At 43.5% G+C, this 23,946-nt stretch overlaps 2 protein-coding genes across 3 annotated transcripts; both read left to right on the top strand.

Annotated features, from left to right (window-relative positions):
* Nucleotides 1–7,167: 7,167 nt before the first annotated feature.
* LOC127767769 (uncharacterized) lies at nucleotides 7,168–12,254 on the top strand. Of its 2 annotated transcripts, none has more exons than XM_052293209.1 (2): nucleotides 7,168–7,769; nucleotides 11,865–12,254. In XM_052293209.1, exons 1-2 carry the CDS (start codon nucleotides 7,257–7,259, stop codon nucleotides 11,868–11,870), a joined length of 519 nt encoding a protein of 172 aa, XP_052149169.1. In that variant the 5' UTR covers nucleotides 7,168–7,256; the 3' UTR covers nucleotides 11,871–12,254. The 2 variants fall into 2 exon arrangements, with proteins under 2 accessions (XP_052149169.1, XP_052149170.1); XM_052293210.1 differs by lacking the exon at nucleotides 7,168–7,769 and adding an exon at nucleotides 9,562–10,477.
* Nucleotides 12,255–15,967: 3,713 nt separating this feature from the next.
* Nucleotides 15,968–21,035, top strand: LOC127765410 (hydroxyproline O-galactosyltransferase GALT5-like). Its single transcript, XM_052290312.1, has 7 exons — nucleotides 15,968–16,768; nucleotides 18,271–18,503; nucleotides 18,722–19,006; nucleotides 19,100–19,228; nucleotides 19,352–19,525; nucleotides 20,117–20,224; nucleotides 20,541–21,035. Exons 1-7 carry the CDS (start codon nucleotides 16,051–16,053, stop codon nucleotides 20,748–20,750), a joined length of 1,857 nt encoding a protein of 618 aa, XP_052146272.1. The 5' UTR covers nucleotides 15,968–16,050; the 3' UTR covers nucleotides 20,751–21,035.
* The last annotated feature ends 2,911 nt before the right edge of the window (nucleotides 21,036–23,946 follow it).

Here is a 23,946-nt window from a genome sequence, read left to right as displayed (position 1 = left end):
TCTAAAAACATGAAAAAGTAAAGAACAGATTTTTTAACTTGCGAAATACTCCAAATTTCTATGATAATCTCAGGCGATTTCAGATCATTTTGTCTCAACTAGAAAAAAATGACCGTGCGTTGCAACGGGAATACAACATGAGAAAATTAAGAAAAAACCGAGAAAGATTTACATTACGTAATTAATTAAAATACAAATTTCAGCATCTTTACTATAAATAAACTACATATATTTATATTTATTTCATCCCCGCTACATATAAAATCGCAATTACATACGATATTGAGGAAAAGAAAGGATCATGAAAATCAAGGTAAATGTGGGTAATAAAATTTCCCAAGTAATAAAATTAATTTTTATTAAATTCTCCATGATTAATTACATTATATGAATATAACTGGTAAATGTAGATTAAATTCGACAAACTAAAAACGATTTGAAAGGGAAAATTACAGGGAAAATAAGGAGTTGGGAATCGATTTTTGCCATTAATTAAAGGAGGAAATGCAGGGAAAGACATATGGATATGGGTTCGGATTGGAATAGATAAAAAGAAAATCTAACAAAAAACCGGCGTGCGCAAGAAAAATCCGATTAAAAAAAGCAAAAAAAAAGAAAAAACCGATTAAAAAAGATAAAAATGATTAATCCAATCGGAAAATAAACGGTGAGAAAAAAAGGAAAAACCGATAAAAAACAACGATAAAAAAAGATGGACCAAACAAAAAAACCGTAAGTTTTTTTAAAGAAAAAAACGCTCATCAGCGGAGGGCGGTCGCATGCGCACCCTCGTTTCTTCCGCCCCCACGCGCCTCGTTTCTTCCGCCTGACCTTATCCTCCCTCTCTCTTTCCTCTCGCTGTATCTGCTCCGCCCACCCGCCATATCTCCTTCTCTCCTTCTCCGCCTTCCCTCTCCCCAAGTGGTGACGCCTTCCCTCTTCCCAAACCAGCGACGCTGCTCCTCCTCCTCCTCCCACGGCGATGCTGCTACCCCTACCCCTCAGCCAGGGTGCCCTCACCCGCCCGGCGGCGTCCTTTCCCCGGCGGGCGGCATCCTGCCCTTGGAAACTTGCGCCTTAGCTGCGGCGCGCTCCCAAGGCGGGCGGCGCCTCAGCCGCGGTGCCTTGCACCACCCTCCTCCTGGCTGGCAATGTCCTTTCCCCGGCGGGCGGCGTTCTCTCCTCGGCGGCATCACCTTCTTCGGCATCACCTTCTTCTCCGGCACAACAGCGGCACCTTCTTCATGGGAACCCCTCGGCGGCGGCACCCTCATGGCGCACGGCGGCGGCACACGCGCCAACCACCACGACCTCGGGGGCAGCGGCATCCTCGGCTCCAATGAGTAGTGGTGCCAGTGATTTAGTTTTTTGTGATTTAATTTTCCTGCATGATTTTGATTCATTGTTGTTGGATTTGTGATTTTGTGATTCAGTGGAGTTGTGATTTTGTGATTTATTCTCTCTTTTCTGTACGATTTGACCTCTAGTTCAAGGGGAACATGTTTGATCTGTACATCCGTATGGGACGGAAGTGAGGCGGACATGTATGTTCAGCCACGCGATGCGATCTCACGAATGGCCGGATCGGAATCGGGACGACGGACGAAAAAAATTCATGAAAACCTTACGAATTTTTTAATTAGGTATATATAGATATACCGATAAATATGTTCCGGCCCAATTCACGCATTTCAAATTTAAGTTTTTGCCTAACTAATAGTCTTCCGTACAAGGCTGGTGGTTTCGTAACTAATCTATCCGATGGCACGACCAGAAACTGAGCCCAAAATTCTAGACCCAAGAAGCTTTCTTTTCTCAGGCCTGAAGTGGCTTTTCTTTTGCTCAACCCAGGCATAAGTCTATTTTGCATCCTCACATCTTGCTCTTCGTCTCCCTCAACCACAAAACGGGTATAAAATCAGTATAAACTAGTTGGCACCCCGTGTCTTTGCCGCGGGTTTTGTAGTTTTATCGTCAAACAATACCATAGTTTTAAATGGTTAGGTGCAACTCTATGTATATACAAAATATATGATTGCGTGGATTTATATATGTCTTATGTTATTACAATATAATTCATGTTTTATTTTTCCAAGCGTTATTGTGTATTGTTATAATATATGAATATTATTTTCATACGTAATATAGGTTTCATTATAGTTAGACAATTTGCATTTCTCTACTTCACTCAAGTTCTTTCTGAAAATAGATTCAGGTAACGATACCTAATAATTATATGTTATCTTATCACACATATTAAACAATAATTTGAGTTGTATTCGGAAAACATGGTGTTATGCACAACATATGTAACAGTGCTATGTGTGACAGTGAGGTAGAGCAAAGAGAGGTGAATGGATAACTAATAAATAATTGAATTGGATAAATAAGTAGCTTCTTGATACAATGGTTATTATCTTTATACTAATATGATATAATGGCTTAAAATTGTTGATGATGTGGCTTCTTACATATCTTGATTTATAGAAGTAAATGCCCCTTAGTGGGTACCAACTATATAGGAAGATAGGATTGACTCCTCCAGTGATTTAAGAAGCGGTTTTTGCTGACATAGCAGATTGACTACTTTTGACTCGCTAAGTCAGCAGGTCTCTTAATCGAAAAACTAATAAATTATAGTGGGCCCATGTGTCATTCCCTCTTTCTCTCCTTTCCTCTTCTCTCCCTCCTCTTTTTTCCCGACGGAGCATGGCGAGAGGTCAGCAACGGCTAGGTGGAGTGCAAGGAGCGGCTATTGGAGAGGACAATGGTTATGGGTGCTTGTCGCCCTGATCTTCGGCGAGAGGGTGCTGTTGAGGCAGACTAGAGGAGGATGGGACATGGATGGCCGATCTGACACATTAATAGGGAAGCCGGCAGAAAGGAAGCAACAACGGCGGCCGTCGGGCGAAGCTGGGACGGTGCAGTGGTCAAGGTGGGGTAGTGGTCGTGCTGAACATTGTGGAGGCGGTGCGGTGGATTCCTATCGACGACGAGGGCCTGGCAGCCTAACAACGGGGAGGACATGCCCCCCTATCGCGGTGTGGTCAAAGAAGTCCATGTATTGGAGTTGAGATCAAAGGGGCGTCTATGAGGCTGGATGCCAAAACGCGTGACACTGGGCCGACGAGGTTGGCCGTGGACACAGCGGAGATAGGTGCCCAAGGGTGGCAGCGATCTAGTGGAGGAGGCCTGATCTAGGCGACACTGACGTCCCGTCGCAAAGGTGCCAGTGGGTGTTGGGCGTGACGACGGGCTGGCAGCGTTGCTGTGCCCCCTACTCTAGGTGGTCGTCGATCCCCTGTGACACCCGCGGTAAAGAGCTCACTGCTGCTAGGTTTGTGGCCAAGCGTTGCTGCCATCACAGCGCATGACCGTCCTGCCACGACAACAATGACACTACTGGGGAAGGCTTGCTCAATGCCATCTTTGTCGCTGCCTGCCACGGGTCTCCTCGGCGGCTCCTTCCCGGTCACACCGTCGGTGCTGCTTCTGCTACGGCTTATGAGAAGAGAGAAAGGAAGAGAGGAGAGAGAGGGAGAGATGGGAAGCAGAAAAGGGATGCAATTGACATGTGGGCCCCACCACATATGCTTGCCACATTTCAATTTCACTAACATTTAGGGGCCATGCACTGACTTAGCAAGTTTTATTGTGGAACATGCTACGTTAGCAAAAACCACTTTCCAAATCATTGAAGGAGTTGATTTGCACTAGTTTTCGAAGTTAGTAGAGGCCTTATACCCAGTTTTACAGTTGAGAGATGCAATTTGATCGAAGGTAAGAGATGAGAGAAACAAAATAGACTTATTCCCAACCCTAATGATAAGAACTACTCGCTTGGGTCCATTTCAGTCGATGGGATGGGGGATTCAGACACACTTCCACAATTCTTTAATTTATATATATTCATTTTTTTAAAAAAATAAAACATATTATTATTTTTAAAATTTTTAGAAATATACTACTCCTTCCTTGGCAGGTTGGTTTCGAAAAACCGATCCTTCTAGAGAAAGGAAGGGCCTAAACGTAAATATTCTATGGGGTTTTATTGCTAAAAAAGTAGTAAGGCTTATTTGACATCCTAAATAATTTTAAAATAAAAAATGATTAAATATAAAATTGTAGATCTTGTTGAGCTCTATCACTTTGATATATAGTTTTTCTTCATCAAAGATCATTTGGACCTCTAAACCATCTTAAATAAAAATCTTGTCACCTCCTTATTGTCTTTGCCCGAGCTTGGTGCGCCTCCACGCACGAGCTCACCCGCCTCCCTGCTGTCTCTAAGTGAGCTCGCTAGGCGCCGCTTCCCCATTGTCTCCCCATGATCTTGACCTCAACCTTCCCTCGCCATGGTATCGTCCTTTAATTCGCCATGGCGTTGTGCCTCCTCTCACTCCTCATCCCTGTTGTTGCTTTGGAGAAGATAGTGGTGAGGGCATGATCTAGGGGAGGAAGGAGATAAGACTAATACGTGGGTCATATCGCCAGTCTATCATTTGAAGAGTGATGTCTTCTTTTATGCAAAGGAAATATAGAGAGGGATTTCTTTGGCTGGTTAGCTATATGGGCATTTGATGAGTCAAATTATCAAGGCTTTTGGATATGCTCTAAGCAATGAGAATAATGGCCATGGAATGCAATAGCATGAAACAAATGCACATCATACTTTGGGATGACTATCTACCTTATGATCAAATTTTGGTATTTGTGTTTTCAGTAAAAAATTTTAACGAGTCAATCGACCTTTACTCCGCTTGAATGCATCGATCTATCGTAATCGTTGGCCGTGGAATGATCATGGATCGATGGATATTAACAACACGAGGCTTAGCCCAAGGAAGGACACATGTATCTATCTGATCTAAAGCCTGTCTGGAGAAGTTTCTAACCACTACAATTTTTCCCTAAATCAAAAGCTCTTTTAAATAGTTTAGATTTTATTTAGATTATAAGAAGCTATTGTCAAGCTAATCGAGTGGAACGATGTGATCCTCAGGCTAACTAATATAACTCTGTCAAATGAAAAGGACTGCTTTGTATGGTCGCTCCATAAGAATGGTCAATTTTCCGTCAAATCTATATATGCCGCGATCATGAACTGTAATGTTCGGATAAAAAGAGAATTCTGTGGGACTTAAAATTTCCACTAAAGATTAAGGTCTTTACGTGGTTTCTTCACAAGAAAGTAAATCTAACGAAAGATAACCTGGCTAAAAGAAAATAGGGGAGACAAACATTGTTCTTTCTGCTATGCACAAGAGACAATCCAACATCTTTTCTTTAATTGTCATGTCGCTCAGTTTGTTTGGAGATGTGTGTTTTTTTTTGCTTTTAATATCCCCCACCCTGTAACGTCAAAAACATTTTCGGTAATTGGCTTAGAAGGGTATCTAGGTCCATTAAGAAGATGATTCTAATTGGAGCTAGCGTTGTATGTTGGTCAATTTGGCGTTGTCGTAATGATAAAGTTTTTAATGGTAAACAATTATCTAACCCTATGTAGGTTATCTTTATGTCTTCCTACTGGCTTCACTTCTGGTCTACAATGCTACCAAAGGAGGAGCAGGATACTATGCGCAATAGTGCTACACTCTTGAAATTGGTAGCCAAGGGTCTCTTATTCCACTATGGGTGGCGTAGTTCCATAAGAATTGCTAGCTAAAATATTTTATGTGATTTAACGCTAGTCAATAATAAAGGGGAGTTGGGGATTTGTCCCATCACCTTATTTCTCATTTTGATTTATTTTTATCTTACCTTTTTATTACTATTAAACTTATGGTTGTTTGTCTTATGACAGAAACCGGAGATGTAATCCATTTCCATTATTAAAAAAGGAAGCTATTGTCACATAATCTTATAAAAATTAAATTCAAGAAGCTAGGTTTTTCAATTTTTCAAAATTTTCACAAACTAACTACCAACGACCTGTTACTTATTACAATACACCCACGCGACACACGATAAGACTCGACACCCAAATCACTGAGGCCCTCCGCGACCGAAGGTCATGAATACGCGGTCGTTCGATCTATCGTTGGCAACCACCCGTACTGCGCCGCGCGCACACAATGGCGCAATTACATGATACACGTATACGTAGCTGCTTGAGCAGGTGGCCGTCAGTGTCAGCGTTCAAGCTGCCAACTGGGATTAATTGGGGCGACCAAATTAAAGCCAACCAATTCGGCTATTCGTCGCTGTCGCCTCTAATGCTTCAAATCAATACAATTCCGTTCCATCTCTGGTCCATTCATTACAGGGAGTTGAGATCGATCGATGTGAGGATAATTACTGATATCATGACAATGATCGAATGGATGGTTGTGACTTAAGTTGCCCTGTCTGACCTGCGAATCGCGCTCAGAAACTTGCCGACACATCGAATGGTCAAACATGTACAGAACTCAACAACATCATACACAGAAAGAAAATGATTATGATTTAGACTGTCTTGAAATTTTCGTGATGATATTTATATAGTGGTTCCATACCATGGAATCCAAGTGGGTCTTGTCTATTACTTATTTTTATCACCAGCCTTACATACTTATAATCTTGGTAGATATAGTTACTTCAAATCTGAAAATGTTTTAGAAGTACAATATGATACATTTTGCCAACTTAAGAAAAACTATGAACAGAAAATACTTTTGTAGAAAAAAATTTACAAGAAACAGACATCATTTTAGGGATAAAGCAGGTTGCCTCAAAGGGTAAAGTGATCCGACTGAATTCTCTCAAGGTATAACTATCTATATAGTGGTTCCGTGTCGTGGAATCCAAGTCGGTCTTGTTTAGTACTTATTTTTACCATCAGTCTTACATATTTATAACCTTGGTAGATAGTCGCTTCAAATTATGAAAATGTTTCAGAAGTACAATATGATGCATTTTGCCAACTTAGGAAAAACATGAACAGAAAATACTTTTTGTAGGAAAAAAATTATAAGAAATAGATGTCATTTTAGGGATACAGCGGGGGCTGTCTTGGAGGGTAAAGTGTGATCCGAACCGAATTCTATCAAGGTATAACCTACATACAAAGACAAAGCGATAAACTATTAGATGACATTTATTCTTATTGCCAAATAAAAAAATTACAGTCACAATTATTAAACGGTAAACAGTTAAATCCTCCCATTTAAAAGCAACCCCCTAGCCCCTAACACTAGCACGCCAACACACATAGGAGATCGAAAAGGTGACACAACCCACAGAAACCCAAACCCCCCAAAAAAGCCACGGCCATGTCTCCTCTCACCACCATCCTCCTCCTCGCCGCCGCCGTCGGCGCCACCTGCGCCACCTCCGCCACCGCCTCGGCCGCGCCGCTCCACGGCATAGCGAACGACCTCCTCCCGGAGTACGGCCTCCCGCGGGGGCTGATCCCGGAGACGATCGCGTCCTACACCTTCGACAACGACACGGGGGACTTCGAGATCCGGCTGACGAGCACCTGCTACATCTGGTTCGGCTCCCACCTCGCCTACTTCGAGGACGCCATCCGCGGCCGGATCGCGTACGGCACCATCACGGGGCTCTCCGGGATCCAGGCGCAGAAGTTCTTCGTCTGGGTCTCCATCACCACCATCGTCGCCCACCCCGACCAGGGCACCGTCGAGTTCCGGGCGGGGTTCATCTCCGAGGCGCTGCCGGAGTCGGACTTCGCCGAGGTCCCCGTCTGCGGCGCCGGCGCGCGGCTCCGCGGCGCCGCCGGGCTCGCACGCCAGCTCGGCCTGCAGCTCCCCGCCGTCGCCGAGGTATAGCTTATTAGCTTGTGTGTATGAGTTGCTCCATGGCTTTCACTTTTCACATGGTGACATACGCATGTGTGTGCCCATGCTTGGTTGCCCATGTCAATCATTTATTTTCCAAGCGAGGTCCTCATTTCCGGCAATAAAATCCATCAAATTTTCTTTCTGTACTGGTACTCCATTTAATGAACCAAGTACTATTATATCATTTGATCTTAGAGATCTGAATATCTACATCCTCCGTCCCGTGAAAAGTTTAATACTAACTATTAATCTGGATATATGTATGTCTAAATTATCAAATTCATAATTTGGATTGAACCTTTTGAGAGAGAGATACGGAAAAATTATGTTTTTTCTATCGAATTGGTAGGTCGATAGAAATAAGAAAGAAGGATGGCAAAGGGAGGCAGAGTGGATGATAGGCGGGTCCCATGTTTTTTGTTTTGAAAAAAATTATGATGATCGAACTGCACATAATTTAGATTCGAGTAAATTTAACTACATTGAAACTTTTATTTTTATTCCCTTTGATATCATCATAATTCTATTGCGATTCACCAATAAGCTAGGGCTGTTATGCGGGGTTGTCGGGTAGTGGTTCCATCGCCGAGGCTATATAAATTCAAAGCCAACCTGATTAAGGATAAGTCGTGTAAAGTAAACGGGTTAAAGCTATAGATGTACGGTTTAGAAGTTTTGGCTGAATTCTATGCTTCCGTTATAGTGTATTTGTAAAATAAACACCTCTTTTGCTAAGATGAGTTTTTGGAAGGGTACATGCAAATGGTGTAAAAGAGCTAAAATGAAAACAAGCACTTCCTGTGCCCAACGTTTAGACATAGGTTCTATTTCTCTAAGGTACGTCGGATCCACATATCAGTGACACAAAGTCACACTTGAGGTTACGTCAAAGTATTCACGTATGAGGTAAAGAGTGAGTGAGCATGAGCTAATATAGTAGATGTGATAGGGGTAGGGGTGAAAACAGTAGCGGAAATTACCAGCCAACCTGCGTTCGTTTTTGAGCCATATGGAAATGGTAATCGACCGAAATGAAAATAGAAATGGTAAAAAATATGGAAATGGAAACGGAAATAGTTTTGCTATTATACCAATCGTTTTCATATTTACCGTATTCTTGTGGAAATTACTGTTTCTTATAATATGGTAATTACCGTATTTCTAAATATGTCGATATTTATTGGGTATGTCTCTACTTGACCCACGGTTTAGAGATTGATTAACTCTTAAATCAAATCCCTAACTTGAGTACATGGCTAAAAATGAAGTTAATTTATAATTTATATAGTATAAGCTTGAATTTATTTATATGTATTACATACTTATGCAAAATTAAATATATGTTTTTATAGTTTAATATTTCCGTCTTTGTTACCGGTTTCCGATCTATACCGACATGTTTCCGTTCGTATTATTTCGTTTCCAATATTCTGATATTTCCGATATTGTTTTCGTTTCCAACTTTACCGTTTTCGATTTCATTTCCGAGAAAAATATGGTTATAAAAATAGTTGAGGTTGTTTTCCGATCGCTTCCGACTGTTTTCATTGAGCGCTAGTGCCAAGCATAAGTTCGCTCAATGAAGCAGTCAAGTTGCACGCAGAAAAACTTATTGCTAAGGAAGTGACACTCTATATTTACAAAACTAAAAATAGTGCATTTATTATAAATGGACTCTTAAACATGTGAATGTTTGGTCTACTCATATCACAGTGTTGTTTGTAGCTACATATCTCTCGTAATATACTAGTAATAATTGTTATAAAAAAATACACTCTAAAGGAAAAGAGAAGGACTAAAACGAGGAAATTTCATATTGGATTGTGTGTCGATTTGCTTCGATAACAAATATGGTGGTGGCAATAGTTTGAGATCTTTTAAACATAATCAGATTTTTAAGATACTGTCTTACCTCACCCTTTCTCTTTTCCATAAGAAAAAAAATAAAGTTAGCTGGGTGAGCATGTTTTTTTATGCTCACTTGACAAATCACCATCCATAAACTCTTTCTCAAGCAATGAGAACTCTCTCTCATCTCTCAATTCATAAGTCAAAAGTCAAGCCGGCCGAAAAACCCAATTTAAATGCTACTAGTATAACTAACCCCTAGCCCTAGTCCCATACACCGCGCGGAAAATTGATCACCAAAAAAAAAAAAAATCCCAAACTCCCCAACCGCCATGTCTCCTCAAGCTCTCCTCCTCGCCGCCGCCGCCGCCGCCATCGTCGTCGCCGGCGCCGCCTCCGCGGCCGGCGGCGGCGTCCAGCCGAACGGCGCGGCGAACGACCTCCTCCCGAAGTACGGCCTCCCCAGGGGCCTCATCCCGGACTCCGTCGCCTCCTACAGCTTCGACGAGGCCACGGGGGAGTTCGAGATCCACCTGGCGGGGACCTGCTACGTCTGGTTCGGCTCCCACCTCGTCTACTACGAGAGGAGCGTCCGCGGCCGCCTCTCGTACGGCGCCATCTCCGACCTCTCCGGCATCCAGGCCAAGAAGCTCTTCCTCTGGGTCTCCGTCACCGGGATCGTCGCGCACCCGGACCAGGGCACCGTCGAGTTCCAGGTCGGCTTCGTCTCCGAGGCGCTCCCGGCGTCGCAGTTCGACGCGGTGCCCGCCTGCGGCGCCGGCGCGCAGCTCCGCGGCGCTGCCGGGGTTATCCGGGAGCTTGGCCTGCTCCCCGTGGCTGAGGTATAGCTTCAGATACGAGCTGGTATTCGGTTTAATCCTGCTGATTAGGCAAGGTATTTGAATTGGAATTGTGCCTCTGATGTTAGTGCTAAGAGATGCGCTCTTGTTTAGTTCTTAGATATTGGCAGAATACTGATGTCTCGTATACGTGGTATCTCTGAAAATCAAAGCTGAGGCTGCTCTTAGGGGATGAATCCTTACAGGATTGTGCTTTTGCTGCTGCTTAGATGTTAGGATGCGTCATGGAACCACCAATTTGACTTCTGGCATTAGGATAGGAAGGTTTTGTTTTTCAATATTTTCAGCCGGTTATTCTTGATGTGATTAGGCGAGTAGCGTCCTCATGATGATCTTTGATCATGTGGGTCTGAATGGTTTTGGATTTTTGTTCGATCAAAGCTTGTTGGGTCAATGTCACCATCGTCATCAGCATATAGGCCCATACTTCACCTACTTGCATCCACCATGTTGTCGATAGCTCAAAACAAAGATGTAAACTGTGTTTGCTTAGCTCCATAGTTGGCATCTTGGCGACAGTGTTTTGTGTTAAGAAAATTAAAAAATAGTGTTCCCGTAGTGTTGTTTACTTACGATGGTTAGTTATCGTCTCAGTGTTTACTATGAACAGTTCAACAGAATTACAGAAAAAATATGAGAAAAATCATTCCTCTTTTGTAGTGATAAGACAACCAGATTTTTGTAGTGAATTTTGAACCTAGTGAAAAATGGAAGTGTTAGTATAGTAGAATTTCAACAGTTCATTATTTCAGGTAGGATTGAAGAATAGAGTGTGGAAGAGATCAGATGATAGGTAAAGTATTGGCAAGATATGCCTGTGATATTTGTAATATATTGATATTACGGCTGCACATTGGTCTAAAACTTAGGCTGGTTCCGTAAGCATGTTTGCGCCTTGTTGAAATGCTTTTGTTATGGTTTTTTAGTACATACTATCAGTTACTAAATATGTGGTTATTTATATTAGCTACAGACCTATAGTGACTTGTTCTGTCTGTGTAGTGCCAAACTGCCAACGGGATATCAATGCACAAGTGTGACGATATGGCTTCTCAGTATTTTGTTTGCTGTAGATGGTTAGATGCATTATTATGTAGGATACTTTAAGATGACAAGAGTAACCAAATATTGTGAAATAAGAAGATATGAGATGGCATTAATTATGTAATCTAGGTATCTTTCTAAATCCTAATTTTACCAGGTTAATCAATCTGATATCTATGTGTTCAGTTTGAATGCAATATTTCAATGTCATACGTTTTTTGAACACTTGAGCTATATAAGCCTGCACCGAAGCTGCCATCCTTAATGGAGAGTTGGAGACAAGTGCCCGAAAATGTTATTTGACCCAGCCTTGTATCATTTTCAGGCATGAGCTTCTGAGTTGGGAATCGACCTGCAGCAAACTTGAGCACCTCCGGTTCGATGTTGTTACAAAATAAAGAAGACGAGCTCAGGAGGCTGTGCAAGGTTTGCTGTTGAGTGTGTACGTTTTGTGTGGTTATTTATTTATGAACATGGATGCTATCCACAAGTCTAAGATCAATATATTTCTACCGCGCCCGGGTAGAGCTGTAGATTAAAGTCGGACCGTGTTGTCGTCGGATTCATGTGAGTTCTGATGGCATAGGGGGTCCGAATGCAGTGAAAATTTGCATGGAACTTCATATATGTAGTGTATTTATGTGTATGTAAATGGCAAGTACCTGGCTACCTGCTCCCATGTTTTAAGGAGAAGAGTTGGATCTTGAAGTTTCAACCTCGTGGCAGTTGGCGCTCCCCCTCTCTTTCCCAGTACTTTCATACATGTTGCATGAATCCTATTTAAACGAATGTCTTGCATTCATGATTCATCCAACAACAACAACAGTCATATGGCGATGCCTGTTCTTTCTTTGGAAGTACGTAACCCGTGCCAACAGCCACATTTGATAAGTGAATTAAAAGCTAATGAAGAATTGACCAGATGGTTTGGCGACTGATTTTCTCGGTAATAGCTACTCGTACGGATTAGAACGGATATATCTGACGACATTGCTTTGACCATGGCAATTGGTAGCATTGCGTGAGCAGATTTGCTAATGACATGAGTTCTGACATCTGACCCAGCCAATATTCAGCAGCGGCAGGTAGCAACTGCCCTTCTATTGTGTGAGAAAGAAGTATGTTCGAATCGTATAATAACATTTTATAATAGTATTTTTAGACGACAAATGTTCGAAACGTAGGACGACATTTTATTGTATTTTTTGCGTCTAAAAATTCTACTCCCTCCAGGCTGATAATATTAGGCGTTTTGAACAAGGGTAAAGTCAAACTTTAAAATCTTTGACTCCAAATATTTTCTAAAATATTTATCTTAAAAATATGAAAACCATATGTGTAGATTAGTCTTAAAAAGTACTTCAATAAAATTATATATTTGTTGATATTTCTATATATATTATAATAGAAAATAGTTGTCAAAGTTGCTTTTTTGAGACCGTGTCCTTGTCCGAAACGACAAGTATTATCAACCTGGAGGGAGTAGTATTTTAATTTGGTTCACCTGCAAAAAATAAGCAGCCTAGTAATCTGGTTCCGGTTCCGGTTCTTCCGGGCCAAAATCTGAAAACCACATGATGGGCCTTTCGTTCACAGCAACTATAATGGGCCCGCACATCAGCTGTAATCCCATTCCGGGCCTTCCAACCCAACCATTACGGGCCGCACGGAAGCAAAAAGAAAAGGTACCTCAACTTATCATCGAGTTATAAAATCGTCCCCCAACCACAAAACCAGATACTATATAACATCCCTCAACTTACAAAACCGTTCACTTTAAGTCCTTAAGTGCTTTTGACTCCAGTTTTATCCGACGTGGTGGCTAGGTCAACATGGGACCCACGTGGGCCCCATATGTGAGGGTGTCCATGTCAGCACCTTCTATCTTTCCCCTCTTCTCTCACATCCTCCTCTCTCTCTCACCTCTCTGCACAGGCTGGTCGGTGGGTGGCGAGGAGGCCGGCGGGGCGAGGCAGGAGAGGAGGGCGTCGGCGGCCGGCGACGGGTGACGCGATGGCAACACTAGAGAAGGGAGGAGGCTGGCAGGTCGGGAGGAGGTCGGCGGGGCGAGGAGGGAGAGGAGAAGGTCCAACGGCAGCGGCGGCGCGGGAGCAGGCCACCATGTTGGGTGGGGAGTCGGCCAGCCGATCTCCTCTCCGAGCGTGCCGACCCTCTTCCCAGTCGCGTCGGTGACGCCGTCGCTGCCGCATCGGCCTTTGGCTTCCTCTTTATCATGCTCCTCTCTCGCCAACCGCCGGCTGCGCCGACCCTCCCTTCCGCCGCGTCGCCCGCACCACCTCACCCTGACAACGACGCGCGACCATGGCAATGGCGCTGCACGGCACGCATAGGAGGAGGAGGGAAGGCATACGACCGCTGCGGCCATCCGTGCGACGGCAGGCATCGGCGGCGCCACCCATCGCATCGGCCCTCCACTCCGCCTTGCCGGCCCTCCCCTTCGCCGCGCCACCGTGCATCGCCGCCTCACCCCGATGATGACGCACGACCACGACAATGGCGGCGCAAAAGGCACGTGAAAGGAGGAGGAGGGAAGGCAGACGACCGCAGCGGCCATCCGTGCGTCGATAGCCATCGGCGGCGGTGCCCATTGCATTGGCCCTCTTCTCCACCACGCTTCTCCCCCGCCAACAGTCGGCCACGCCGATCCTCCTCCCTACCGTGTCGAAGACACTTCCGCCATCCACGCCTAGGGGAAAAATGAGAGAGGAAGGGAGAGAAGAGGTAGAAAATAGATCATACCAAAGACGTGGTCACCCTGACATGTGAGGCCCACGTGGGTCCCACGCTGACTCAGCCGCCACATCGTATAAAACCGGGGTGAAAACCACTGAAGAACCTAAAAATGAACGGTTTTATAAGTTGAGAGATGTCATATATCTGGTTTTGCAGTTGGGGGATGATTTTGTAACTCGATAACAAGTTGAGGGACGTTCGGTGTACTTTATCCGAAGCAAAACCCCGTTCCGGCCCAACCAGTACGGGCCCAACTAGAGAGCTCTACTCGGTCAATCAGTGACGTCGGCGGCGGAGCGTCCGACGAGGCGCCACCGCTCTCGCGAGCGGCGCCGCGACGTGATAACCGACGGCGGCGGCGGCGGAATCTGTCGCGGCCTCGCGTTGTATTCGTCGCCGCCGCCGCCGCTGGGCGCCACCACCACCACCACGCGTGTCCCGCGCTCTGGCCGTCGCCGTCTCTGCCGGCTCGGTGCTCCTGAGATGCTCCGAAAAAGTTGAGATGCTACGTGGATTTGTGGGCTCTCTTCCCCATCTCTCGGTGGAATGTTGCAAACGGGCCCCTTTCACAGGCTCTAATTATTTCTTTTCCCTTGCGTAATGATATATCCGTATATATATGGTTCTAATTGGATTTAAATTGAGATGCCGTCTCGGCGAAAATCATCTTTGCATCCACGTATCGCATTGTCTACAGCGCTAGTTTAGTTAAATAAAACATACCAATTAATAATCCAAAACAGATCGTACCAAAGACGTATAAATCAAGTGATAACTTCGCATAGTCACAATAATACGACATTATATACGGACCACGTTTTTTGTTTTGAGTAGAGGGAGACAAGACAAGTAGACAACAGAGAGGCACCCCTACCGGCTACCGCTATGCTACTAGACAAAATCCAAACACATATTCATGGCACTTTTGGATTGAAAGATTTTTATAAAAAAAAAAAGAAGAATTCAATTCATATGAACAACCCTAGTATGTCATTTGGGTTGTATGGATGGCTTCGAAGAAAATACATAGGCTAGGAAAGTTTCCTAGAAATACTAGCATGAGGTCTAAACTCATGTTTCAATTTTTTTTTTGAAACACCCAATGCATTTCTCTGTCTTTATCTCTATGACATATCAATATATAACCTTAAATTTTCTATCATACATCAAACACATGTTTTGATCATTTATTATAGTATTATTTCCTGTAAGATTTAATATGATGTAATTAACATTCCAATTATTGTTTAGAATCATGCGTTCAACAATTAAAATTACTCTATTTATTGTTAGTAAAGATTTAGGAGTATAAACAATGGATAATATAACCTATTTTTGGCGGGGAACAATGGATAATACCTAACAAGCTAGTGCACTATATTTGCACGCTATACTAATCAGTGATAACAAAAACACATCAAAAATGGTAGGAGAAAAAATAATTTTTCACGAGTGCACGCAAATGCACATTGACACATTGATACGAATAATTATGGCTACAGGCCTACCAATACACATGAGCAATTAGCAATTGGTCTAAAGAAAAGCGCCACCCCAATAATTCCTCATTAATTAGCCAAATCACCGAGGGGCTCCGCACAAAAAAGGCGCTAGCCTAGCAACCAACCAACGTCTCTCCTCTCTCCTCCGTCTCTTCCCCTCTTAAACCCACGGAAAATTCCAAAACTCGCGCAACCTTTTTTTCCCTCGTCGCTCTCGCCGCCGCCCCCCGCAATCCAAACGCCGACGAAGCCGACATGCGCCGCCCGCGCCGCGCCGCCGCTGGCTGCGGCTGCGGCCGCCGCCTCCGGCCGCTGCTCATGCTCCTCCCCTTCGCCGCGCTCCTCTCCGTCGCCACCTTCTCGCTCCACTCCCCGGTCGGCCTCGTCGTGCCCGCCGCGGTCACCGTCGCCACATCCACCGACACCGACACCGACACCGCGTCGTCCCACCACCACCACCACGGGCTCGTCGGCGACGCCGTCTCGGGAATCGACATCCGGGCGCTCAACGCGACGCCGCCGCTCCACGCCGCGGCCGTCCGAGCGTTCCGCTCAGGGGGCCGCCTCCTCCGCGAGGCCTTCCTCCCCGGCGCCGCGCCGCCGCCCGCGGTTGGCGGCGGTCCCGACCCTTCGCCGCCGCGGTGCCCGCCTTTCGTGGCGTTGTCCGGCGCGGAGCTCCGTGGCGCGGGGGATGCCCTCGCGCTGCCCTGCGGCCTCGGGCTGGGGTCGCACGTCACGGTGGTGGGCTCGCCGCGGCGGGTCGCCGCGAACGCCGTGGCGCAGTTCGCCGTCGAGGTGCGGGGCGGAGGGGACGGGGACGGGGACGAGGCGGCGAGGATCCTCCATTTCAACCCGCGCCTCCGTGGGGACTGGAGCGGCCGGCCGGTGATCGAGCAGAACACCCGATTCCGCGGCCAGTGGGGACCCGCGCTCCGGTGCGAGGGCTGGCGGTCGCGCCCCGACGAGGAGACTGGTACGTGTGCTTGATAGACTTTTCACCTTCAATAATCTGTGCAGTAATCAGCATCACATATGTACTATCGAAGTATCGATATCATATATTCATATCATAGCTAGTGCAGTAATTAGTCCAAGCTATGAGGAATTGAGGAGCTCAGCTCTAGTTGCTATTATTGATAGTACACATGTGATGCTAATTAACCGAATGGCTTTTATGTTAGTAGTGGTTTGCATTTAGTGCCATGTTTCACGGTAGGTGCTAATCTGACTGTGGTTTGATAGTACTTCGTTTGGTGCGCAATAGTCTCCAGCTTTCGGTCTTAGCCTAGTCTCAATAATTTTTAGCTTTATGTCTCTGAAATGATTTAGCAGCTTTTGTCCTGCGTGGTCAACTGTCTATAAATTTTTTGAATGGGCTAGTTGTTTGTAATTTGCTGGTAGTCTTAACAGATTGTCAGAGAACAGAATAATTCATAAAGGTAAGTATCATTGCTCAACATGTTTGCCAAACGAATGGACTATTTTCACTGTATAAATTTTTGAATGTGCTAGTTGTTTATAGTTTAATGGTAGTCTTAACGGATCATGAGAGAACTAACAATTCAAAAAGGAAAGTGCCATTGCTCGTCATGTTTGCCAATTGTATGGACTATTTACCAAGGTACCGTTGTTTATACATAGGTTCTGCCATGCTATTACTGATGGAATGCTATGCCAATATGTCATGTTAACATTTCCACCTTTAGTGAAATATTAAATTATGATTGTTATCAAAGCTTTGGGGAAGTTTATGCCAGATGCTTTCCATGAGGAGAAATGGGGAGTGAAGTGCTCCATTTGATTCATGGGTGTTAGATCAATCGTTCATTCCCATATTTTTACAAGTTTGATGCACCCAGTGACTTCATCTGTTACTGAAAAATCTAATTATGGTCCTTGGTGTTGAAGTACCATGCAGAAGGCTTTGTACCTTGTGCGAGTCATATGAATAAAAGCCTGAATTCCCATGCTGTTTACACATTTATGATATATTGGTAGGCCATTCATGGCTTGTTTCTTCGCTTTGTACTATGTGAAGCGGAACTTCCCAACTCATCATCAGTACTCTTAGTGTACACTTTTCTAACAATAGTAACAAATTAATTGCATCGGCGAACAGCCTATCAATTCTCCTACAGTTCCATATCGCTACTCTCTGTGGCTTGTCATTTCTCATACTAATAAAGTGCTATGGCTCATGGCATTGGTCCCTGTTTCCAAATAGTTCTTTCGGTAACTGGAAGACTTGGAGCAGATGATCCTTTCTGTCTGAAATGTTACCCTAGTTCTTCATAGTTCGAAACTTCGAATGTATATATCTGCTTTTACTTATCCATCTGATAACCTGATAACTGACTTCTTCTACAAATGTTAAGTCTACCGATTATACATCCCCCCAATAATTACATCTGAGGAATATTAGTTTGGCCAGTGATCATTTTAGGTTTTCTTTTTAATTGCCTCCCATTTTTGCAGTTGATGGATTGGTGAAATGTGAGCAATGGGGTGGAAACTATGGCAGCAAACTCAATGAGTTGAAGAAAATGTGGTTTCTTAACCGTGTTGCTGGACAGAGGAACAGAGGTTCAATGGATTGGCCATACCCTTTTGTAGAGGACGAATTGTTTGTTCTAACACTAAGCACCGGTTTAGAAGGCTACCATGTTCAAGTCGATGGGAGGCATGTCGCTTCTTTTCCTTACCGTGTTGTAAGTGCTTACTTCTGAAACCATCCTTCTTTGCAAGCGATACTGTTTTCTAGAGTTATCCTCTAACATCTAACTGACAGCTGTAAGCATTTTGATATGGTTAGTTGGAGATTAGCATTTCTATTGACTTTTAAGAAAGCATAGCACAGCAGCTCCATCCACTGTAATTTTTTGCATGGTTGTTTGATGTGTCCAAATATTGTTTTTGTTCTTTCAAGGGTTATAGCCTTGAGGATGCTGCTATCTTGTCAGTGAATGGCGATGTTGACATTCAATCAATAGTTGCTGGTTCATTACCTATGGCTCATCCTAGAAATGCACAGAGAAATTTGGAGTTGCTTACAGAACTGAAAGCTCCACCTCTGCCTGAAGAACCTATAGAGTTGTTCATAGGCATTCTTTCAGCAGGAAGCCATTTCACAGAGCGCATGGCTGTGAGGAGATCATGGATGTCTTCAGTACGAAATTCATCTGGTGCCATGGCTCGATTTTTTGTTGCCTTGGTAATTTTAAGTCTAACCATTTTAGTTTTGCTGCTTGTCTTTTCCATATTCATGTCAAGAGAGACATATTAACTGCAACATGTTCTAGGGCAGAATGGAAGAAAAAAAGTTAATGAAGATTTGAAGAAAGAAGCAAATTTCTTTGGAGACATTGTCATTGTGCCTTTTGCAGATAGTTATGATCTGGTTGTTCTGAAGACTGTTGCCATTTGCGAATATGCGGTATGTAGCAAATTGATGCATATGAAAAACCACATTACATTAATTTTTCATGTATCCTTCTGAATTCTGAAAACTCTTGTGTATGTGCTTGTTCATTGCTTTTGTTATACTTGTCCTTGGAAGACACGTGTCGTTTCCGCCAAGTATATCATGAAGTGCGATGATGATACATTTGTCAGACTTGATTCAGTGATGGCTGACGTTAGGAAAATCCCATATGGTAAAAGCTTCTATCTTGGGAACATTAACTACTACCATCGACCACTGAGAGAAGGAAAATGGGCAGTCTCATTTGAGGTAATATCTGTTGAAGAACAGAAAAAATCCCTTACTTTTAAAATGTTGCTGGCAAAAGCTATCACCAATTTACATTTGTTACTTCTTACTGGAGTACTAGTTTGTGGCTTTTACTTTAATGATCAAAATTAATGGGATGCTGCCTGTCAGAAATCAAATTGTTTGGTTTCTGACGGAAGTATATTAGAGCTTCATTCAATTTTGTAGTGAAAAGGTTATACTATCTGTAACTTCTATTTGACAGAGTAAATTGTAGGGTTATAGATATTCATGTAGAGCTTAGTGAAAGATGGCTTACTGTAACTCTGTTCATTTGTTATTGTTCTGAAGTACTAGTGTTTCTGAATTTATCTGAACAATCATCTTGTCGTATTATTGATTTGGACAATACATCAATTCAACGTGCAACTGGCTGTCAATTCATGAGCACTGCAAGAGCAATATCTATAGTCCGTATAAATCTGTTATTGTCTCCTGTAATCATGTATTCATGTTGGCTAGTCTGTTGGTAGTGCAACCGTTTGGTGCCCAATTATGAGTTTGCTGCGGCAGTTGAACTCTTCTGTAATATATTCTTTGTTAAAATTCCAGGAGTGGCCCAGAGAAGCGTACCCGCCCTATGCCAATGGTCCTGGCTACATTGTTTCTTCTGACATTGCAAACTTCGTCGTGTCTGAAATGGAGAAGGGCAGACTAAATGTAAGCTCCTCCACTTAACATCTTCAGATCTCTGTACTCATTTCGTATCAAGCAGCAGGGGATTCTGTAGAGTTGTTGCATATCTCATTCCACTGGAAGAATTTGAGAACCGCCTGGTCTCACTTTGGTGCCCTTTAGATGATTAGAGCCACCACTTTTGAATGAAACAGAAAGACATGAATCCAATCATTCCTAGGCCATAAAGATGGCCATATCAAAAGCCAAAAAGTTTGTATCCATCACCATGCAGTGCAGCGTGCACGGGTGCTTAAATGAATGATTGCCTCGCAATTGTTTTGGCTTTGCTTTGCTGCAGCTGTTCAAGATGGAGGATGTGAGCATGGGCATGTGGGTGGGGCAGTTCGTCGACACGGTGAAGGCCGTGGACTATATCCACAGCCTCCGGTTCTGCCAGTTTGGCTGCGTCGACGACTACCTCACCGCGCACTACCAGTCACCGGGGCAGATGGCCTGCCTCTGGGACAAGCTGGCACAAGGAAGGCCGCAGTGCTGCAACCCAAGATGACACAGAGCTAGGGAGATACTGTAAGTTAAAATCTCCAGGAAACCTGATAAGTTTACTCTTGCCACGAAATCACATGTATGCATAGTCGTATAGAGTTCTTTTTCCTCTTTCGAGAAGTATATAGGAGGGATATATATACCCATATAGAAGTAGTGAATACATATCCATCTTTCACTAAAAAAAATACATATTATCAGGTTATATGTAACTTATACTACATCATATCTGTACAATAACCTACTTGGCAGTCAATACCATATGGTCACATTTCTGATTTCTCTGGCACATGATTATCACGTGCACAATCTTCTCTATTTTTTCCCCTCTTCCTTGTGAACATGCTCCTTTTAGTCCACAGATAATACAGATCCTTTTTGGCATGGAGCTGGTGCCTGGTAGTATTAAACACCACTCCAGAAGGTCCTTAAGATTTAGGTCAGTTCTGTAGCGACTGCTAATGAATTGCAATAAACTACTAGAGTGTCACAAGAGGGGCAACAACATGGGGACTGACAAATGGGAGAACAAAGGCCACTGTTCTGTTGGGTCTTAGGCCAGGGCCCAACCTTGTTGGCCCTACTAACATGCGCTGTTGTCTGGTATGCTATCCGTCTTGGCTGCTTCTGTGTCTCCGCATTCCTTTGCTGCAACTGTATAGTTTTCTCTGCAGTTACTCGGGAACGAGTAACTTCAGTTAATCTTTGGGTTAACTTCAGCTGGAAGCGTAGTTAACCTTAGAGCAAGGTCAATAGTATAGCCAACTACTGGCTCCAAAACATCTATAGTCAATCTAATAGCCCATTCATACAATAGTTAACTATAAAAATATACTGCACCATTAATACACGGTCCCACCTCTCATACGCATATAACATCTTGAAGTCCGTGTTGCAGCCGGCTACAAATCTATAGCCCGCTTTCTTCTCTCTCTTTTCTTTTCTTCTCGATATATGGTTACAGCTGGCTTATAGCCTGCTATTGTACCTGCTCTTACCGGTCCCAACTCCCAGGTAACTGGGGCACTTTGCCGAGCCTTGCTGCTAGCTCCAGGATGGGTGCTTTATTGAGATGAGCGCAGCTACCATATCCACGTATATCTGGATGGTTGACCAGAATATTCTAGCTTCTAATCTGTGGGGTTTTAACAATAAAAATCATTAGTAGTAGGGTTAAGACATACTCCTAAGCAACCGGTGATTGCAATCATCCATGTTTTCTTTAACACATCATAGCAACATTAAAGATGTTTGCCTTCTCATCTTGGATGCTTTACTGAACTACTGAAGTATACTGTGTTCTTTATTTCTTGATCTTTTTTAGGAGTGCTTTTCATGGTCTATGCGATTTGACCATTTCTTGTTATAGTTCTATACTACTACAACTTGCAAATGCTTATATTTTTGGAACAGAGTTAGTAACATAAGCATTTTCAGAGATAAGTTTTTACATCGTATAGTTTTCATGTTTAATCCTGGAGCTTTAACAAGTCTGCATACTTGATAATCCGTGGAATCGATACTTAATACTAACATGGATGAATGGATGATGGACCTGAATCTTACGACTTGCAAACTTGACATTTGCTTTGTTTCTTTGATTTAAGTATGGAAGTGATGCATTGTTGTTTTTATATATATTGTATGTTGTATGCTTAATGTTTTGTTGCTCTGGCTCGTGGGCTAAATGAGCTAGCAAGCGAGCCGAACCTTTTATAGCTTGTTAGGATAACAAGTCGAGATAACTTGTTATTGCAATGAGCCAGACCAAACCAAGCAGAGCCGTCTCATTATCCAGCATACTTTGGTTTTGGTATCCAGTGCAAAGTACGCAATCAAGACAATTGTTAGGGGAAAAAATGTTTCCTAAAGCAAATGAGCTGTAGCCGTCCTATGACCGTAGCTAGCTGGCGGGTGCCTTTTTCACAGCCTGACAAGATTACAGGAGAATGGTAGGCCAATGTCTGGTGTATGGGGCTAATGGCGCCAATGTATAGGTATGCTGCTACGCACCATCAATCAGAGATCTCAATCAAAGATCGCTGCAAATCATCCATCAGCTAAACACCGGACAAAATGCACGTTGGTCCGGCTTATTAGCGGGCGGTCTAGCATGGAACCATGAGCTACACTACAAATATATTACTCCCAGTGAAAAGCCTTCTCCAAAATGCAGCAGTTGTTTGTACTTGTGGCTTTTGACTTTTGGCAAAGGGAGAAAAAAGGGGCAAGAGTAAAGGTGAACAGTCATTGATTTATATTGGGTTGCTGGTCCATGGCTTCACAGAGAGACAGGTCGCTCACACTGTCACACAATTCAAGTTTTCCACTGTTGTGCTGCCCTCCCAACTCCAGTGATAGAAACAGAAGCATGGCCAGGAAAGAAAAAGAGGGAAGGAGAAAAAACTTCTGACAAATTTTAAAATTCCCTGCAAGCTTAGGTCGTTTTCTGCCTACACAGGCTGCCACCCCTCTGCATAGTGCTCCTCCATGATGCAATTATTCTACCATAAAATTATTAGGGAATGTAGATGTAGAACCCACATCTCACTGCACTTCTTCTCCCTGCTTTTTGTATGTTTTGTTGTTCATGCTTGCAGCATGCAAGGTCTCCGCATTTTCGGCTACTGCTTTTGGGAGCTACACTTCGCTGCCAAGCATGTACTGTACTTGTCTACATGCTTTATTTGCTTCGAATCCAAATTGCTCCTCTCTCTAAAAAAAAATCCAAACTGCTTGGTGCATATATCGATGGCTAGATAATAACTCAATATATGTTCTCGCGAGCTAGTGCTTGTTGGTCAAGATCATTTGGTCCTTTTTTTTAATTATCAAGTGTTGGTTAATTGGTAATGAGGGCCAGGGTTTACGATTCCGACAGACCATTCCGTTTCGAGTATTGGCGGAATTCGGAATTTCGCGAAATCCGGTGGAAAACCGGTAAATTCCGAACAAATTTCATAAACCAAAATTTGAATACAAATTCTTCTGAATTTGCCGACAAGTTCTTGAAAACCACTCGGTTTTGGCGAAATTCCGATCGAAATCATCGAAATTTTGATCAGTAATTTGTAATAGAGGTGATTTGCTGAAATTCTTTTTTTTCCTGATGTAAGTTTCAGTAAATACACACAATACATCATTTTTTTCGAAAATTTATATCCCAATAGGTTCTATGAATATCATAGTATTTATAAGAT

This window comes from Oryza glaberrima, chromosome 3, assembly GCF_000147395.1.
Source record: "Oryza glaberrima chromosome 3, OglaRS2, whole genome shotgun sequence".
Taxonomy (NCBI): Eukaryota; Viridiplantae; Streptophyta; class Magnoliopsida; order Poales; family Poaceae; genus Oryza; species Oryza glaberrima.
Note: the sequence above shows the minus strand (reverse complement) of the source record. Positions and strands in the feature narration are given on the sequence as shown.

Bases quoted from the DNA above. Each gene is read 5' to 3' on its own strand.
- LOC127767769 (XM_052293209.1), top strand. From the start codon at position 7,257: ATGTCTCCTCTCACCACCATCCTCCTCCTCGCCGCCGCCGTCGGCGCC.
- LOC127765410 (XM_052290312.1), top strand. From the start codon at position 16,051: ATGCGCCGCCCGCGCCGCGCCGCCGCTGGCTGCGGCTGCGGCCGCCGC. The intron at 19,526-20,116 runs GTAATATCTGTT...TTAAAATTCCAG, and splicing joins AATGGGCAGTCTCATTTGAG to GAGTGGCCCAGAGAAGCGTA. The intron at 20,225-20,540 runs GTAAGCTCCTCC...GCTTTGCTGCAG, and splicing joins TGGAGAAGGGCAGACTAAAT to CTGTTCAAGATGGAGGATGT.